The sequence below is a fragment of the Dendropsophus ebraccatus genome, chromosome 13 (genome assembly GCF_027789765.1).
Source record: "Dendropsophus ebraccatus isolate aDenEbr1 chromosome 13, aDenEbr1.pat, whole genome shotgun sequence".
Lineage (NCBI taxonomy): Eukaryota > Metazoa > Chordata > Amphibia > Anura > Hylidae > Dendropsophus > Dendropsophus ebraccatus.
In genome coordinates this window covers 63,594-80,580 of record NC_091466.1, presented here as the reverse complement: position 1 = coordinate 80,580, position 16,987 = coordinate 63,594, and the positions used below count along the sequence as shown (strand labels likewise).

At 47.3% G+C, this 16,987-nt stretch overlaps 2 protein-coding genes across 4 annotated transcripts in view; one reads left to right on the top strand and one right to left on the bottom strand.

Annotated features, from left to right (window-relative positions):
* The window catches only part of LOC138770395 (gametocyte-specific factor 1-like), a 51,240-nt gene extending 49,583 nt beyond the window's left edge, over window positions 1-1,657 (top strand). For all 3 annotated transcript variants that reach the window (XM_069949497.1, XM_069949496.1, XM_069949495.1), the window contains exon 10: window positions 1,242-1,657. The gene's annotated coding sequence lies outside the window, so the exon portion shown is untranslated. The remainder of the gene's footprint in view (window positions 1-1,241) is intronic.
* Window positions 1,658-4,055: 2,398 nt separating this feature from the next.
* LOC138771032 (C-X-C chemokine receptor type 6-like) overlaps window positions 4,056-16,987 on the bottom strand; it is a 39,307-nt gene continuing 26,375 nt past the window's right edge. The window contains exon 2 of the mRNA XM_069950450.1: window positions 4,056-5,363. Within this exon, the coding sequence (XP_069806551.1) occupies window positions 4,365-5,363 (999 nt within the window). The 3' untranslated portion in view covers window positions 4,056-4,364. The remainder of the gene's footprint in view (window positions 5,364-16,987) is intronic.

The window sequence follows — 16,987 nt, the reverse complement described above, 5'->3', positions numbered from 1 at the left end:
TGGTATCTGGCAGGGGAGGAATGACTGGTGGTTAGGACTGGTATCTGGGGGCGGAATTACTGGTGTTTGGAGGAATCACTGTGTGACTGGAGGAGTTCGGGATAGGTGGGTGTGACTGGAGGAGCTCGGGATAGGTGGGTGTTACTGGAGGAGCTCGGGATAGGTGGGTGTGACTGGAGGAGCTCGGGATAGGTGGGTGTGACTGCAGGGGCTCGGGATAGGTGGGTGTGACTGGAGGAGCTCGGGATAGGTGGGTGTGACTGGAGGAGCTCGGGATAGGTGGGTGTGACTGGAGGGGCTCGGGATAGGTGGGTGTGACTGGAGGAGCTCGGGATAGGTGGGTGTGACTGGAGGAGCTCGGGATAGGTGGGTGTGACTGGAGGGGCTCGGGATAGGTGGGTGTGACTGGAGGGGCTCGGGATAGGTGGGTGTGACTGGAGGGGCTCGGGATAGGTGGGTGTGACTGGAGGGGCTCGGGATAGGTGGGTGTGACTGGAGGGGCTCGGGATAGGTGGGTGTGACTGGAGGGGCTCGGGATAGGTGGGTGTGACTGGAGGGGCTCGGGATAGGTGGGTGTGACTGGAGGGGCTCGGGATAGGTGGGTGTGACTGGAGGGGCTCGGGATAGGTGGGTGTGACTGGAGGGGCTCGGGATAGGTGGGTGTGACTGGAGGGGCTCGGGATAGGTGGGTGTGACTGGAGGGGCTCGGGATAGGTGGGTGTGACTGGAGGGGCTCGGGATAGGTGGGTGTGACTGGAGGGGCTCGGGATAGGTGGGTGTGACTGGAGGGGCTCGGGATAGGTGGGTGTGACTGGAGGGGCTCGGGATAGGTGGGTGTGACTGGAGGGGCTCGGGATAGGTGGGTGTGACTGGAGGGGCTCGGGATAGGTGGGTGTGACTGGAGGGGCAGGACAAACAGCCAGGTGGCTATCATATTCCAGTAATGAGCACAATGCTCACCTGCACAGCCGTTTGCACAGTTAGGGTCCTTTTACACACACAGATTATCTGACAGATTATCTGCCAAAGATTTGAAGCCAAAGCCAGGACTGGATTTGAAAAGAGAAGAAATCTCAGGCTTTCATGTATGACCTGATCTCTGTTTATAGTCTGTTCCTGGTTTTGGCTTCAAATCTTTGGCAGATAATCTGTCAGATAATCTTCCTGTGTAAAAGGGCCCTTACTTGATCAGATCACTAATCTCCAGCCTAGATTTACTCTGAACTTTCTTTTTGTTTCAGATCTTTGGATCCATAAGGAAACCGATCCCTGATCTTCTCGTAGTTTGTGGTAATATTGACATTAGTTCTTCTAGATCTGTTGCGGTTTTTGTGTTTAGAGAGAATCCAAGTGATGTACAAATGGAGCAGCCTGATTTGAGTGTCAGATCTGGTGTTGTGATCATACGTCAGGGTGACGAGACAGCTATGGTCATGCTACACGGTCACACCTAAAGTTAGTGAAAAGTGACATTCACTAAATATCCATCCTTTATACAATATATCGCAGTGCCAGTCACCTGCAACATCATCTGACTGCGAGGGGCAGATAAGTCGCAGCTGTAATAGTCATGTGACGGGGAGGGGCAGACATGATATTTTGTAGCCCTATCCTTAGTTCTGTCTGCTAAAGGCCAACAGGTAAATGGCCGCAGTGAATTGGTTTGTAATAAAAGTTTTTTTCCTCTGTATAACCATCTTGCTGCTTCTTATCTAAGTGCATGTGAAGCGCCCCGTCTTACATGTAATTTCAGGTAGTACATAACACCTGGCAGTGACGCGTTATGCTACAGCAATATAGCAACTTCCCCAACACATTCACAGTCACCACTCCTCTCTGAACTCCAGGGTAAGTGTAAAAACTAGGAAGCAATGGTGTAACTAGCTACTAGATGTGGCGGGGCCTACAGTCTGAGAAATGCAACCAGGTATCCATGACGAGCAGAAGCTGTGCCATTGGTTCACTGCCCAGCCATGCACTTCTATAAGTCGCTGCACATCTGCATACTTCATTAGGTCACTGCCCTGCTGCATACCTCTATGGGTTTACTCCTGTATGCTGCTGACTGCCTCCCTGTGCACCCTCTCTCCTGTCTGCTGCTGACTGCCTCCCTGTGCACCCTCTCTCCTGTCTGCTGCTGACTGCCTCCCTGTGCACCCTCTCTCCTGTCTGCTGCTGCCTCCCTGTGCACCCTCTCTCCTGTCTGCTGCTGCCTCCCTGTGCACCCTCTCTCCTGTCTGCTGCTGACTGCCTCCCTGTGCACCCTCTCTCCTGTCTGCTGCTGACTGCCTCCCTGTGCACCCTCTCTCCTGTCTGCTGCTGCCTCCCTGTGCACCCTCTCTCCTGTATGCTGCTGACTGCCTCCCTGTGCACCCTCTCTCCTGTCTGCTGCTGACTGCCTCCCTGTGCACCCTCTCTCCTGTCTGCTGCTGACTGCCTCCCTGTGCACCCTCTCTCCTGTACGCTGCTGACTGCCTCCCTGTGCACCCTCTCTCCTGTCTGCTGACTGCCTCCCTGTGCACCCTCTCTCCTGTCTGCTGACTGCCTCCCTGTGCACCCTCTCTCCTGTCTGCTGACTGCCTCCCTGTGCACCCTCTCTCCTGTCTGCTGCTGACTGCCTCCCTGTGCACCCTCTCTCCTGTACGCTGCTGACTGCCTCCCTGTGCACCCTCTCTCCTGTACGCTGCTGACTGCCTCCCTGTGCACCCTCTCTTGTACGCTGCTGACTGCCTCCCTGTGCACCCTCTCTCCTGTCTGCTGCTGACTGCCTCCCTGTGCACCCTCTCTCCTGTCTGCTGCTGACTGCCTCCCTGTGCACCCTCTCTCCTGTCTGCTGCTGACTGCCTCCCTGTGCACCCTCTCTCCTGTCTGCTGCTGCTGCCTCCCTGTGCACCCTCTCTCCTGTACGCTGCTGACTGCCTCCCTGTGCACCCTCTCTCCTGTCTGCTGCTGACTGCCTCCCTGTGCACCCTCTCTCCTGTCTGCTGCTGACTGCCTCCCTGTGCACCCTCTCTCCTGTCTGCTGCTGCTGCCTCCCTGTGCACCCTCTCTCCTGTACGCTGCTGACTGCCTCCCTGTGCACCCTCTCTCCTGTACGCTGCTGACTGCCTCCCTGTGCACCCTCTCTCCTGTACGCTGCTGACTGCCTCCCTGTGCACCCTCTCTCCTGTCTGCTGACTGCCTCCCTGTGCACCCTCTCTCCTGTCTGCTGCTGACTGCCTCCCTGTGCACCCTCTCTCCTGTCTGCTGCTGACTGCCTCCCTGTGCACCCTCTCTCCTGTCTGCTGCTGACTGCCTCCCTGTGCACCCTCTCTCCTGTCTGCTGCTGCTGCCTCCCTGTGCACCCTCTCTCCTGTACGCTGCTGACTGCCTCCCTGTGCACCCTCTCTCCTGTACGCTGCTGACTGCCTCCCTGTGCACCCTCTCTCTTGTACGCTGCTGACTGCCTCCCTGTGCACCCTCTCTCCTGTCTGCTGCTGACTGCCTCCCTGTGCACCCTCTCTCCTGTCTGCTGCTGACTGCCTCCCTGTGCACCCTCTCTCCTGTCTGCTGCTGCTGCCTCCCTGTGCACCCTCTCTCCTGTACGCTGCTGACTGCCTCCCTGTGCACCCTCTCTCCTGTACGCTGCTGACTGCCTCCCTGTGCACCCTCTCTCTTGTACGCTGCTGACTGCCTCCCTGTGCACCCTCTCTCTTGTACGCTGCTGACTGCCTCCCTGTGCACCCTCTCTCCTGTCTGCTGCTGACTGCCTCCCTGTGCACCCTCTCTCCTGTACGCTGCTGACTGCCTCCCTGTGCACCCTCTCTCCTGTACGCTGCTGACTGCCTCCCTGTGCACCCTCTCTCCTGTACGCTGCTGACTGCCTCCCTGTGCACCCTCTCTCCTGTACGCTGCTGTCCTGCTCCTGACTGTCTTCCCCCCCGTGCTGGGGATATGTCGTAGTGAAGGATGAGTTGTGGTAGTAGTTGTGGTAGTAGGACGCTGTTGTGGTCACGTGGACCAGATGCAAAAGAAGATGGCGACTCTTGTATATGTATTCACATTTATTGAAGCATAAGTCTCATCTATTATAGTAGAATGTAGCCAGAGAATGACCCCCACTTCTAGTGCAGTTGTGCCCACGCTGTAGTCCTGATCCTTGTCTGAGGGCGGACTAGATGAAACAGGTGGTCTTTTTCTGCTGGCAGTCTTTTGTATGGTGTCTGATGTGGTGGCTCCATCAGCCGCACCATTCTCAGTATAAAGAAGCAATGGCTGCCTAAAGCGTAACTAACAGGATATTGTGGCTGCAGCATTTACTGCTCATCTAAGAGAAGCCTTTCCTATGTATAGATATATATTATACACAGCCCACCGCACACCCTTTATACACTTGTAACGTTTAGGTTTGTTGTAGCTGAGATATTCTTGGATTCTCCGTCAGTCCCCCGCAGATTATCGCTGGTTTCCTCTGCCACCTTCTTTAGACCTAAAGCGTTGAGCATTTTCCAGAAATACTTTCTAAATTTTGTACCAACAAAGAAATACAGGACTGGGTTGAGGCAAGCGTGGAAGTAAGCTACGGCCTCCATTATAATGCAGATTTGAAAAAATGACTTCTTTTGATGTAATCCATTGTTAAGGGCGAGTGCCAGGACAAGGGAGTTATAGGGCAGCTGGGTGGCTATGAACATAACCACTATGGCCACTATTATCTTCATGGACTTTTTCTTTTGCACACCTCTGGCATTAACCAAAGTCCTTAAAATAAAACTATAACAGAAGATCATGGAGACCAATGGCAGGAGAAAGCCCACAATCATTTGGAGGGAAACAACCACAAGCTGCATGATGGAAAGCTCAAAGACCTCGAAACATTTGTTCTCTCCTTTGGTTGTGCTGTATAGAAACTGGGGAATGGCCAGGAGCAATGCCAGGGCCCAGAGGCAGATGCACACCCCGCACCTCCACTTCTGTTTTGTCACCCGGTATTTGTTTGCCTTTGTAGCATTTGTAATAGATATAAATCTGTCAAATGTGATGGAGGTGAGAATTAGCATGGATGTATAGAGATTGATTCTATAGGCACCCCTTATGATCTTGCACATGATCTCACCAAAGACCCAGCTATGTGCCGCCTCATATGCCAGGAATGGGAGGGTGAGCAGGAACAGGATATCTGCAATGGCCAGATTTACCAAGAAGGTATCCGTCATGGTCTTTATTTTCTCGTATCTCACAAACACAGCTAGAATCAGCACGTTTCCCATGAGTCCAAGGACACAAGTTATGGAGTATGGTACCGGAAGAAAGTGGTGGAGGAGCGTGTCAGTGTTGTTTTCTCCCTCCTCTAGGTTGTCATATAGGTCATCTTCAGTGCCCATCTACAGTATAATGGAAAAGAGGAAAAGTAATCTTTTGTTAATGATAAAAGTATGAGCTGTAATATTCTGGAAAAAAAAGTTTGGTCAATCCTATGACTAGGGGATGCCTGCAAAGAGTTCCGAGAGGTGGGTCTCCCTGCTTGATGTACACCGGAAGGCTGAGAGCCAATCAGGGTAAACCTAGAATACCTCCTGACACTGCACCAGGAAATAATACCACAAACATGTAAGCCCTCCACTATATGTATAGGAATTATCTACTACAATGGCAAAACTGGAACACCAAGTATTGAAAATATAAAAGTACTTAATTACATAAGGTACACAATACAAGTAGAAAAAGTCCCAATTAAACCACTTAAAAATCTCAGGTGAGGAAGTCCGAGTGTACGGACAGACCGTGTGGGGCTCTCTGGACGGCACCCCGGTTTATCCCTGTCATCTTTATTTGGCGATATACAGCCTTGGTCATCTTCTTTCATAGATATTATTTTTCTGTTTTCTTATTATTTATTTGCATATCTTGCCATTTTGTATTTTCTGTATTTTTGCTTATTTGGTGGCCTGCTTTGTATTCACATTTATATCTCTTTATATCTTTTTATGTGACAAGGATACTACATACTGTTTATGTGGTTGCTTTGTCTTGGATTGCATTAGACCATATGCTTTCTCTGGAGTTTTGGGATTTTTAAGGGTTTTAATTGGGACTTTTTCTACTTGTATTGTGTACCTGATGAAATAAAGTACTTTTATATTTTCAATACTTGGTGTGTTAGTTTTGCTATTCTATTACATGTCTCCTATATTTCTTATGTCTAGCTTTTTTATGTACTGGCACTGTGCACCCTTTTGTTATTGAGAGCTGTGCATGTCCTATCCCTTTAGCTTGCCCACTCCACTATATGTATAACCCCCTGTTCTATATGTGTAATCCCTGTACCTAGGGCAGACAAATATGGCTAAAAAATAACATTTAGATTTATTTGGCTAAATAAAGACATTTTTCTACTGCAGGCAGCCTCCCATGGCCTTTGAGCCTGTAGACAATGTCCCTATAGTAAGCACCCCTGTAGTCAATCCCCCTGTAGGTAAGCCCCCATCTCTGTAGTTAATACCCCCTGTACATAATTCCCCTGTGGTTAGCCCCCCTCCCTGACAATCGTCCCGTGGAATAGAAGGCAACGATCAGCCAAAATCGTTCATGTCGGCTGATCGTTACGTCGTTTGTCTTTTTAAGCATGTTGGAAAACAAACGACTGTTATAGCAGCGATCTGCTGCCGTTGCTCCGTGGAATAGGAGTGGCGGCAGCAGACCGCCACTATCCTCTATGGGCTGATCGGATGATCTAGCAATCACCCGGGCAGCCTCCCCGCGGCCCCTCCCGCACTCACCTGCTCGCTGCTGCCGTGTGTTATAGCGGCGGCAGCGAGCGGGAGACAAGGAGCAAACAAACGCTAATAGCGCTCGTTTGCTCTTCATAGTCGCCCCGTGGAACAGGGGCTTAAGTTCTACAAGCCAGAGAACTACTGGTGGGAGCGGCCTCATGTGGCCTGAGACAGAATGCTGCCTGTAGCATGTGACTGGCAGGGTAAGTAGCCAATAGCTTCTCTCTCCATCAGGGCACTGTATTTGAGTCTGTATAGTCTAGAACTGCTTTGGCTTCGGCTGTCCAAGGATGATGAGAATTGTAGTTTTGCAACAGCTGGAGGGCCGAAGGTTCCCCATCCCTGCTGTAGCGGAAAGAAGGGAGAGGGAGGGACATAATGGAAACCTCTAAATATGTTAGAGGACTAAAAAATGGTTCAAGTGGAAAGTGTTTTTCGGAAAAGACTCACCTCAAAAACAAGAGGACACACAGAGGTTACTGGGGGAAAGATCAGAAGCAACATGAGAAAATATTACTTTACTAAAAGAGTAGTAGATGCTTGGAGGAAACTTCCAGCAGATGTGATTGGTAGATCTACAGTAAGTGAATGTAACCTGCCGTGTGTGTGTGTGTGTGTGTATATATATATATATATATATATATATATATATATATATATATATATATATATAATGTTATTATAATCTCCTAGTACAATAAGAAGGGAAATACTAAAGGGGCCGACTAGATGGACCAAGTGGTCTTTTTCTGCTGACACTCTGTTTCCAACTATAAGGGCTCATTGGGATCCCTTAGAGTGAAAAGCATGGGTACACACAGCCCCCAGCAGTTGAGTGCCCCCCCCCCCCTTTAACTCTCTCTTTGCTGCAACCTGTAACTGATGCACAGTAATTAAGCGCTGAATCACTTGCTGCAGCACACAAAAGGTTAACCGACTCACACCGACTCCTGCTCTGATGATCCCCGACTTCCACACCAGAGTCCTGCCCATTTTTTCTATTTTCCTGAGTAGGTGTGGTGGTCGGGGATCATCAGAGCAGTAGCTCGACCAGTGGAGCAAATATTTTTTTTGCTGTTAACCTTTTGCGTGCTGCAGCAAAGAAACAATTAAAGAGCAGGGTTGCCGGCTACTGCGTCCCCTGCCAAATCCTGTTATGCACAGGAGGCAAAAATCAGATTTGTGATTTTTGCAAAAAATTTAATTGTCAGCCTCCGAGAGGTGAATTAGTCAAATTAATTTGATTATTATATAGGTGCCAACAGTGACTGTTTTGCCAGGACTGTCCCGAATTTGAGCAGACTGTCCCGGCAAAACCATGTCCCGGGTATGTCCCCGCCCCCTCCGCGGCAAGCCCCGCACCTCCTGTAGCCCCCCCCCCCACCACACACTTATTAGTGCTTATAGCTCACAGTGTACTCGGCGGCAGAGTCTTCTGTAATCTGCTCCCAGACTGTGCAGTGTGTACTGTGGTAGCAGCATGGTGTTTGGTGGGGTGGCCGCCCTGACCCTTTCCTAGCTGGAGCTGCCAAAGCAGAACTCTAAGCCCCGCCCCCAGCAGTAAGTATGCTGAATCGCCGGTCTCCTGCTCTGACTCTGGTGAGTTCTGAAGTTTCCTGTGTTAATTAGTTGTAGGGATAGAAGATAATGACAGGGAGGTCAGACAGGTCACCAGAGCAATGAGCGAATCCTCCCCCCACGTGCACCATAAAACAGAGCATGTTCCTTCCCAGAAACCATAAGGTTGAAGTAAGTTTAAAGTGACTGTACCACCAGGCCCAGGCTGGAGGCGGGCCGACCCACCCTTAGTGGGAAGAAACCCCAGCCCCTCTATGACGTGACTCCATTAGAATCAATGGAACCCTATCATAGAGGGGCTGGGGTTGCCTCCCAGTAAGGGTGGGTCGGCCCGCCTCCAGCCTGGGCCTGGTGGTACAGTCACGTTAACCGTCTGCAGACTATAAGACTTATTACTGTGAAAATCTAGTTGTAGACAGCCCCTGTAAGCTGAATAAAGCATTTCTTGTGTTCAGTGTGAATTGGTAAATTACAATTAGAGGGCACATAATATACTCTTCTGACATGGATGGTTATGTGTGGAATATATACACTGCTGGGACATAGTTCTATGTGTGGCATATATCCTGCTGGTACAGTATATAGGGAAGTATGCAGTATATACACTGCAGGTAGAAATTGTGTGTGATATATATATTGCTGGTCTATAGTCGTATGTGCGGTATACAGATGTGTGGGGTGTATTTCCAGGGGGGCGCTATCATGTCCCTTTTCGCCTCAGCCAGTAGTATGATGATGGAGGGACAGGAGGATGATGGGGGTAGTAGTATGATGATGAAGGGACAGGAGGATAAAGGGAATAGTAGTATGATAATGGAGGGACAGGAGGATGAAGGGGGTAGTAGTATGATGATGGGGGTAGTAGTATGATGATGGAGGGGCAGGAGGATGATGGGGGTAGTAGTATGATGATGAAGCAGGTAGTAGCATGATGATGGAGGGGCAGGAGGATGATGGGGGTAGTAGTATGATGATGAAGGGGGTAGTAGCATGATGATGGAGGGACAGGAGAATGAAGCTGCAGCTGCATCATTTGGGCATGAACTACCAGTATATTAAGTCAGTAGAAAGCTATCTCTGGGTCACAGCCTGAAAACTGCTCTGAGGAGGGGTGTGTAATATACTGGGGACCTGACACTGGGGTGTGTCATGCTCCTTTTGTGTTGTTCTAAATGGAAAATTCTGGGAAAAAAAAAACACCTGCGACAGGCCACACCCCTCAAACCACACCCACAATAAGCCACACCCCTTGTCAACGCTAAAGTGTCCCTGGAAAAAAAATTTAAATGTTGTCAACTATGTTAATTGCCCATCCCTACCTGTACTATATACTATGGAGTAATCTCTCCTCTATATGTGTAATCCTTGTATTGTACATGTAATCTCTGCACTATGTCTGATTCCTGTATCATATATGTAATCCTTGTAATCTCTGTACTATGTGTTATCCACTGTATATGTAATCCTTGTATTATATATGTAATCTCCTGTACTATATATAAAGTCAGTACAGAGATTACACATATAATGCACAGACTTTATATATAGTACAGGAGATTACATATATAATACAAGGATTACATATACAGTGGAGGGATAACACATAGTACAGAGGTTACAGATATATAATGCACAATGTAATCCCCTGTAATATATAATCCCTGCATTATATGTGTGTAATGTCTGTACTATGTGTAAACCTTGTACTATATGTGCAATCCCAATAAAAAACCAAACAATGGCGGCACAGCAATAGCACTATTCACACTATTCAGGTGCACGCTGCCATGGCTAAAATACAGAAAAAATAGAAAAGTGCTACAGCAACCTGTACTGGCCAGAGAGAGGCAGGTGTCAATGTAGGTCTATCCCTTAGGTCACCTTAAAGGAGAAGTCTGACGGGGGCAAAAAAAATTTGGGCTGAGGGTGGGGGAACATAATAAGCAAAGTATATTTACCTGTCCTGGTGCCTGCACAGCTCCACATCCTGCTCCTGGACCCTAGCTGGCAGATTTCATTACTCCACTGATGCCCCATTTAGCCAGTTAGTGACTGGGGCGGAACACCGCTGCAGTTACTGATTGGCTGAGCAGAGTAAATCCCACCCTCTCTGAAATCTGACATGTCAGCCGAGTCGTGAGCCTGGTGATGCAGCGCGGGTAAATGGGCTGGTAACCATACGCCTTTTTTTTTTTTTTTTCTCCTGTCTCCTCCCAGTAATGATTTTTTCCCCCTTTGGCCGCACTTCTCGTTTAACGTGATGAGGTGGTACACTCTATTTGATCACTTGGTTTAAGAAGAACTTGGATTAAGAGCGTTTTGCAAGAAGAGCTCACAGTTTTTCAAAATTGTAACTTGGTGTAAGAGCATTGCTTTGGTGTAAGAGCTCCCTGTAGAGGGTGGGAGGGCGAGTGGGGAAGGGGCATGGTCTGCATAGAGGAGTCTACAGCACTATACTCTGAGGGCGGGTTCACACTACGGAATTCTCGCGGACAATGTCCGCGGAATTCCGTCAGCTGTCCGCCCGCACATCTGGGCGCCTTTCCGCCGGCCCCATAGACACCATTCTATGGGCCGGCGTATTCTGCTATACGCTGAAAGAAGTGACATGACACTTCTTTTAGCGGATCGCGGAATACGCCAGCCCATAGAATGGTGTCTATGGAGCCGGCGGAAAAGCGCGTGCCCGTGCGGGCGGACAGCTGACGGAATTCCGCGGACATTGTCCGCGAGAATTCCGTAGTGTGAACCCGCCCTGACCCAGGAAGTCTCCCTCACTTTACAGATCATAGCAGATCCACTTCAGGCTGGGGCTTGCATCAGGGGACAGGACTGTGGAGGTAATCTCTCCATAGCTGTAACCCCTCTCTCCCCGGACAGAGATGCTGCATGTATGTGCCCACATCTGCCCTGCTCATTCCTTCATGCTCTTTGCAGTCTCTGTCAGCCCTTGTGTTTCCCATTCTCTCCGTTCCTTCTAATGTACCTGCACTTACACTGCTGCTATAATCTGCCTGCACTCACACTCGGCTATACACACTGCTGCTATAATGTGCCTGCACTCACACTCAGCTATACACACTGCTGCTATATTGTGCTTGCACTTACATTCAGCCATTCACGTTGCTGTGTAGAAAAGTTTCTGTCACTGTCCTCCTGCACAGCTCTGTGATACTCACTTCCTGATTGATCCATGCTGGACACACCCTTCCCCATTGCGGTCATGTGACCACACAGACCTCTGACAGCAGCCCTGCCTCTCTATTCTAGCCTGTTGTACTACACTACTGCATTATGAGAATCTGCAGCTCCATCCTCTATCTACAAACTGCCGCAGTGTTATCAGGGTTATACAGTTACTATACATTATACACCACATGCTGCTATACTGTACAGTAACTTATATATCACATATCCAGCTGCTGCTGTGTTATCAGGGTTATACAGTTACTATACATTATATACCACATGCTGCTATACTGTACAGTAACTTATATATCACATATTCAGCTGCTGTGTTATCAGGGTTATACAGTTACTATACATTATACACCACATGCTGCTATACTGTACAGTAACTTATATATCACATATCCAGCTGCTGTGTTATCAGGGTTATACAGTTACTATACATTATATACATGCTGATTGCTATACTGTACAGTATCTTATATATCACAGATTCAGCTGATGTGTTATCAGGGTTATACAGTTACTATACATTATATACCACATGCTGCTATACTGTACAGTAACTTATATATCACATATCCAGCTGCTGCTGTGTTATCAGGGTTATACAGTTACTATACATTATATACCACATGCTGATTGCTATACTGTACAGTAACTTATATATCACATATCCAGCTGCTGTGTTATCAGGGTTCTACAGTTACTATACATTATACACCACATGCTGCTATACTGTACAGTAACTTATATATCACATATCCAGCTGCTGTGTTATCAGGGTTATACAGTTACTATACATTATACACCACATGCTGCTATACTGTACAGTAACATATATCACATATCCAGCTGATGTGTTATTAGGGTTATACAGTTACTATACATTATATACCACATGCTGATTGCTATACTGTACAGTAACTTATATATCACATATCCAGCTGCTGCTGTGTTATCAGGGTTATACAGTTACTATACATTATATACCACATGCTGATTGCTATACTGTACAGTAACTTATATATCACATATCCAGCTGCTGCTGTGTTATCAGGGTTATACGGTTACTATACATTATATACCACATGCTGCTATACTGTACAGTAACTTATATATCACATATCCAGCTGATGCTGTGTTATCAGGGTTATACAGTTACTATACATTATACGCCACATGCTGCTATATTGTACAGTAACTTATATATCACATATCCAGCTGCTGTGTTATCAGGGTTATACAGTTACTATACATTATATACCACATGCTGCTATACTGTACAGTAACTTATATATCACATATCCAGCTGCTGCTGTGTTATCAGGGTTATACAGTTACTATACATTATATACCACATGCTGCTATACTGTACAGTAACTTATATATCACATATCCAGCTGCCGTGTTATCAGGGTTATACAGTTACTATACATTATATACCACATGCTGCTATATTGTACAGTAACTTATATATCACATATCCAGCTGCTGTGTTATCAGGGTTATACAGTTACTATACATTATATACCACATACTGCTATACTGTACAGTAACTTATATATCACATATCCAGCTGCTGCTGTGTTATCAGGGTTATACAGTTACTATACATTATATACCACATGCTGCTATACTGTACAGTAACTTATATATCACATATCCAGCTGCTGTGTTATCAGGGTTATACAGTTACTATACATTATATACCACATGCTGCTATACTGTACAGTAACTTATATATCACATATCCAGCTGCGTCTCATTGTTTCATCTTTTCTACATGTTGTTCAGAATAAATCATTATATTTGGGGTGTGGGACCAATTGTGTGCAGATCAGTGATTTGGTCAGTGTAAGAGTGGATTTGGATTACAAGAGCGGTCCCAGGACGAATTATGCTCCTAATCCAAGGCACCGCTGCAGTTTGCTAAGAACATTTAAAAAAAAAAACAAAAAAAACATTTTACATTTCAAATATCTATTGTGTATACAATGGGGGGAGTATATTTAGTAAGTAAGCGGTTGCAGGTTTAATTCCTGTACTATATATATATGTAACACAACCTTAATGGTGCGTTCACACCTACAGGATCTGCAGCTGATTTTCTACTGCGGATCAGCAGCAGATCTGCAGCAGATTTCATTTAAATAACTGAACACAGCATCAAATCTGCACCATCAGATCTGCTGCAGATCCTGTAGGTGTGAACGCACCCTCAGCTATGAAAACCTGCCACCCACAAACCCTATTATCTTAGAAGGTGATTGTGGTCTGAAGAATAAAGGATGTGCTGGTGCTGAGCTGACTGTGAGGAGTAACCACATGATATAAGCCGCTTGTCTTTGATACAAAGCCGCCTACCCAAGATCTGTGATGAGCGTCAGATCAGCTATACTTCACCTCTGCTGCTGTCACATGACAGGAACCATTTTCATAGCTAAATAATGGTCGTAACAAGCAAAAACTGTGTGTAGAGCTAAGAGACATCCCGCTGGTTATGGTGAACCCACTGACCAAAAACGTCTCTACAGTGGTGTGTAACAAAATGGGAAGGCACCACGCTTGTTAGATAAGTATGAAAGACACGGGTGCTACTGATGCTAATGCAACACATTAACTGAAGAAAAAGACAGAATCACCTATCAGTATCATCATCCTCAGTGCCCTGTGTGCTATAGGGACCTATCAGCAGGCTAGATGCCAGATTCGGGGGAGGGGGGTTAGTTATCGTTCTATCAGCCGAGTTGTGACGTACTTGAAATCAATTTTTCCCCCTGCCGGATTTTAGAAATCACCAGACTTTTCCTTTAAAGTATAACTGTCATTTAAACATTTTTTTGTAGAAACCCTAACCCACACACACATTATCAGGCAAAGCTCCAGGTGTTTGTGGTCCCTCGCACGACAGAGCCTTAGTGGGCCCCTCATTCATCCACTATGCACCCATCATCCAAGCACTGTGCACAATCACTTGAGACACTGCTAACACACACACACACACACACACTGACTGGCTGACAGACATTGGCTGACTGACACAGACACTGACTGACTGATTTAGCTCAGTCTTCTCCCTCTTCCTTTCTGTCGGGCTACTCTCCACACTGTAAGGTTGAGGACCTTACGGTCTTGTGATCAGGTCCTTCACCCTTTTTCTCTCTGTGCAGGTCCTACTCAATCTCCTGTGTCTTCTGATGTTCAGCACTCACCCTGCAAAACAGTGAGCAGGCTGAACATTAGAACACCGGACCTCTCTCCCTCTCTGGGCTCCTAGAAGTGCTGTGGGCCCCAGTACTTGCCCTGGTAAGCCCTGTGCTGACATCGGCCCTGTTCATTACAGAGGAACAATGTGAACATGGGTACTGTGTGACTGATCTGCAGAGTCCTCCAGGTAAGGTGTGACAAATCTTGTATACTCCTCATCAGTAGAGATTAGTCTAATTCAGGGATTGGGAACCTTTGGCCCTCCAGCTGTTGCAAAACTACAACTCTCATTATGCCTGGACAGCCAAAGTGAAAGCTTTGGCTGTCCAGGCATGATGGGAATTGTAGTTTTGCAACAGCTGGAGGGCCGAAGTTTCCCTATCCCTAGTCTAATTGGACTGCGATCCCTGTAAGTAAATCCATAACCCATAACAACCAAATTATGTTAACCTACTATCCTCAATGCTCTTAAAGGGGCAGTGACCAGATACTGTTAAAGGAGAAGTCCAACAAAAAATTTTATTTAAAGTATTGTATTGCCCCACAAAAGTTATACAAATCCCCAATATATACTTATTGCAGGAAATGCTTATAAAGTGCTTTTTCCCTGCACTTACTACTGCATCAAGGATAACATAGTGATGTCACTTCCTGGATAACATGGTGATGTCACGACCTTACTCCCAGAGCTGTGCGGGCTATGGCTGCTGGAGAGGATGATGGCAGAGGGATGCTCAGTGTAACCCAAGGGCCCTGTGTCCCTCGGTGTCCCCCTGCCATCATCCTCTCCAGCAGCCACAGCCGCACAGCTCTGGGAGTCGGGTCATGACATCACCATTTTATCCAGGAAGTGAAGCCTTGATGCAGTAGTATGTGCAGGGAAAAAGCACTTTATGAGCATTTCCCGTAATAAGTGTATATTGGTGATTTGTTTAACTTTTGGGGGGCAATACAATACTTTAAAATAAAAAATAAAAAAAATTCACCGGACTTCTCCTTTAGGGCCTATTACACAGAGCAATTATCTGCCAAATTAGGCCAATTCAGGCATATATTGCTCTATGTAGTAAAGACAACGATCAGCTGAGAAGCGAATCTTTAGCTGATCGTTGTCTTTCCACGTGTTTAAAATCTGGCTGATCCTGCATTGATATATGTAATAGTGATGCATGGCCGATGACTGATAACTGCACCCTAATATCCTACTGCCTGTTCCCCATTGACCAGAACCATCTCTGAAGCTTCTGTACCTATCTCTGAAGTGACAGGCCGCTCAGCCAATGACTGACTGCCACACTGTCCCGTCTCGGTCAGTGATTGGCTGTTCCGCCTATCACCTGCAGCACCCGCCCCCCGACAATGACGGGCCGCGCCGCCGAAGCTTCGGTGATGTAAATACAGAGGCTTCCTGCATCGGAGGTTCACTGTCTCAGCCTCGCAGCGCCCTCACTCCTCTCCTGCTTGGCTCAGATGTGACATCATGTCCAGAGCCAAGGAAAGAGTGCGGACACCACGGGGCTGGAACAGGGGACTTCTGATGACAGGAAGCCTGCACCAGGATGAGAGATTGCGGGGGAGCGTTGTGATAGGTGAGTTTGCTTTGCTTTGTGTTTGTTTGTTTTTTTCACATTGAAGCTACTACACAGGGGGAGGGGAGGGTATACTATGTAGGGCTATACAATGTGGGGGCTACAAAGGGGGGTTATACTATGTAGGGCTATACAATGTGGGGGCTACAAAGGGGGGGTTATACTATGTAGGACTATACAGTGTGGGGGCTACAAAGGGGGTTATACTATGTAGGACTATACAATGTGGGGGCTACAAAGGGGGATTATACTATGTGGGACTATACAGTGTGGGGGCTACAAAGGGGGGTTATACTATGTAGGGCTATACAGTGTGGGGGCTACAAAGGGGGTTATACTATGTAGGACTATACAGTGTGGGGGCTACAAAGGGGGATTATACTATGTGGGACTATACAGTGTGGGGGCTACAAAGGGGGGTTATACTATGTAGGACTATACAGTGTGGGGGCTACAAAGGGGGATTATACTATGTGGGACTATACAGTGTGGGGGCTACAAAGGGGGGTTATACTATGTAGGACTATACAGTGTGTGAGCTACAAAGGGGGGTTATACTATGTGGGACTATACAATGTGGGGGCTACAAAGGGGGCTATACTATGTAGGACTATACAGTGTGGGGGCTACAAAGGGGGGTTATACTATGTGGGACTATACAGTGTGGGG